The sequence below is a fragment of the Brassica napus genome, chromosome C2 (genome assembly GCF_020379485.1).
Source record: "Brassica napus cultivar Da-Ae chromosome C2, Da-Ae, whole genome shotgun sequence".
NCBI lineage: Eukaryota > Viridiplantae > Streptophyta > Magnoliopsida > Brassicales > Brassicaceae > Brassica > Brassica napus.
The window spans coordinates 53984963-53988376 of NC_063445.1; the positions used below are offsets into that span (position 1 = coordinate 53984963).

The 3414-nt window shown below is 44.6% G+C and overlaps 1 protein-coding gene across 1 annotated transcript; it reads right to left on the reverse strand.

Annotated features, from left to right (window-relative positions):
* Positions 1-445: 445 nt before the first annotated feature.
* Positions 446-2371, reverse strand: LOC125582494. The gene is made up of 2 exons (XM_048749240.1): positions 1874-2371; positions 446-1828 (listed from the first exon to the last, which is right to left on the reverse strand). The coding sequence occupies exons 1-2, from the start codon at positions 2369-2371 to the stop codon at positions 446-448; spliced, it is 1881 nt and encodes a 626-aa protein (XP_048605197.1).
* Positions 2372-3414: the final 1043 nt, after the last annotated feature.

Genomic DNA, 3414 nt, shown 5'->3' on the forward strand with positions numbered 1-3414 from the left:
TCAAAATACAACTTCAGTTCCATGACTCCATCTATTGTCGTGTCTCTATTTTTACCGCAGCATAATTGTTAATGCAATCTTCCAATGCATGTTAACAATTGCGAGTTGAATACAATAATAGTAACAAATACTATTGAATACACAGCATTTTCACCCAGCATTGTTGGTTAAAGATTATTGCATCGTTTCAAATCACAGATGCAAGATTGTTTTTGGTATGGGGGCATGTAACCATTTTCTTGCAACTAATATTTGGTTCAGGTGTACTAAATAAATTTAACACTAATTACTGTGGAAAAAAGTACTGCAACTATTAACTAATCTATAATTAGTCAATTAGATCATCGTCCACTATCTGATCACTGGAGTTTATCTACTTCGAATGTCTGGTTTGTTTTTTTTTTTTTTTATCAAACATTCATTCATTCATTAAAGCTAAAGAGTCTTACATTCCATTGACGGAAGATTCGTTAAGCAATGAGAGGGCTGATTTTGCCACATCATCAGCCTCCACATTACACAACCGGGGAACATAATGAAACAAAACAGAATCAAAGGTAGAGCTAAAATGATAGATATCAAACACAATTCCAAACAAAGCTGGGATGGACCTCCTTTCCTTCAGTAACTTGACCAGGGAGAGGGAGTCAGACAGAATCATTAGGACTTTAACATTTGATGATGCAGCATACATGACCGCAGAACGGATGGCGAGGGCTTCAGCCATTAACGCCGATGAGATATGACTGTGTGCGCCGCTGCGAGGACTCGATAGCGGGTAGGTATTATCACCTGAAAAGATTGCTCCGGTGCCACAATTGCCTGATCTCTGATCCCACGCTGCATCAACATTACATCTTACAGTGCGGGGAGGGCCATCGCTTAGTAAGGCAGAGTTGGGTCGGGCCGTTTGAGGGCCTGAGATAAGCTCTTGCGTCATCTCCTGGCTTTGAGCAGATTGCCACTCCTTGGCATCAGATATAGCTTTTGCAATGATTTCCATACTAGAAAAAGTCCTGTTATCGAAATAGAGCTTATTACTAGTTTTCCATAGATTCCACAAGATCCATGGCCATAGGGGTACCGTAAGACCAACAGGGGGTAAATTCGTATGAAAGGGAGCATTAGAGATCAGTGATGCCATGGAGGAAGGTCGAGTAGATAACGGAGCCAGATCCCATACCAGTTTCACCACCTCGCAATTTAAGAACACGTGTAAATCATCCTCTCTTGCGTTGCACGTCTTGCAGCGAAAGGGTAGAATTCCCCTGTTTTCCAGATTGGCACTCACGGGGATAGCTCTACGGACCACCTTCCACAAGAAATCTTTCAGCTTTGGAGCGGTTTTAACGTTCCAGATGCTTTTAGTCCAATTAAAATCAAATTCAGGAGGGGCCAGATCATCAATGTTTAAGCCCGCTCTGTAACCTGTTTTCGTGGTATATTCACCAGATTTGTCCAGGAGCCAAGCTAGCGTATCTGGGGCCGGAGCACAACTCATGATCAGACACAGAATGACGTCTTCATACCGAGGTAAGAACCTCCTTATCTTGTCAATGTCCCATGCGTTCGAGATTGGGCAGAGGAGGTCGCTTACCATGAGATTAGCTTCTGTTCTATTAGGTGGTCCTATCGGAATCATTGGAGCTTCACAAGATAACCATGGGTCGCTCCATACACGAATCTTGTCTCCGCTTCCTACTGTCCAGCTGAGGCCTTTTTTCAAGATCTCTCTCCCCACCAAAACACTTCTCCAGCCATGAGAGGCAGTAGACGGTGCTTGACAATCCAAGAAGGATGAGTATCGAGCGTATTTTCCCAATAGAACCTGAGCAAGCAAAGAGTGAGGATCCTTGAGTAGCCTTCAACCCACTTTAGCCAGCAAAGCATCGTTGAACGTCTCAATGTCTTTAAAACCTGGACCGCCATCATATTTTGGTAGAGTGAGAGTGTTCCAAGCTACCCAACACATCTTACGTTTCTCCGGATTCGCATCCCACCAAAATCTCGTAAGAAGAGATTGAATTTGCTTACAGAGAGATTTTGGGAGTTTAAAACATGTCATAGAGTAGCATGGAATCGCGGTGAGAACGGCCTTCAACAACACTTGCTTACCCGCGCCAGAGAGAAAGCGTGAGGTCCAGCTTTGGGCTTTTCGTCTAATGCGGTCTAGAATCGATGCAAAGATATCCCATTTCTTCCTCCCGAAGTGCTCAGGTAGTCCAAGATACTTTCCTAGCCCACCTTCAGCATCAATACCTAAGGCCACTTTTACCCGAAGCTTAACCTCTGAGGGAGTTCTAGCAGAGAAGGTAATGGCAGACTTTGAGAAGTTTATACATTGGCCCGAGAGACCTTCATATGTGCGCATTATCCTCAGTAAGGTAGAGACACTAGAGGGGCTGGATTTGCAGAAAAACATAGTGTCATCCGCAAATAATAAGTGGTTAATTTGTGGGGAGCCACGGGAAACTCTGATACCCGGGAGTGAGCCGTCTAGGAGCGCCTTATCACACATGGATGAGAGAACCTCTGTGCAAAGTATAAAGAGATAGGGGGATAGGGTATCCCCCTGCCGTATTCCACGGGAAGGTTTAACTGAGCCCATCGGAGTGCCATTGATGAGGAAGGAATACGAGACCGATTCGACACAGCTCATAACCCAAGAGATCCATTTCGCATCGAAACCCATCTGAACCAGCACCGCGCGAAGGAAGCCCCATTCGATTCTATCATAAGCTTTACTCATGTCCGTCTTTACGGCCATAGAACAATATTTCTTAGCTTCCGAGGTGCGAAGGAAGTGAAGGGTCTCATGGGTGATCAGCACATCATCTCCTATTGCGCGACCCGATACAAAGGCGGACTGTGATCTAGAGATGAGGCCAGGCAGGAGTGGTTTCAGCCTTCTTGTCAATATCTTCGCAATGATTTTGTAGTGTGTATTGCATAAAGCAATGGGGCAATATTCAGCAACCTTCCTAGCGCTTGTGATCTTTGGGATCAGTCGGACATGAGTCTCATTTTGCTGCGGGTGTAGACTACCAGAGACGAAGAACTCTCGGATGTCTCTACATACGTCTTTCCCGACGATGTGCCAATATGCATGATAGAATTTAGCAGAAAATCCATCTGGTCCAGGTGCTTTTCCACTATTGATGGAGAAGGCGGCTTCTTTTATCTCTGAATCACTCGGTATAAGGGTTAGTTGGCGGTTAGTTTCCTCCGAGACTTTGCAGCTGAGAACCCCAAAGGTATTTCCAAAATCTGTGTTGCTGTTGGTCTTAAAAATATTATTGAAATATTCTGAGATCACAGTACATATTTGCTCTTCTTCATATACCATCCTTCCCTCATCGTCCTCTATTACAGATAAGGAATTGATCAGCCGGCGTTGGCGAGTTGCGGCGTGAA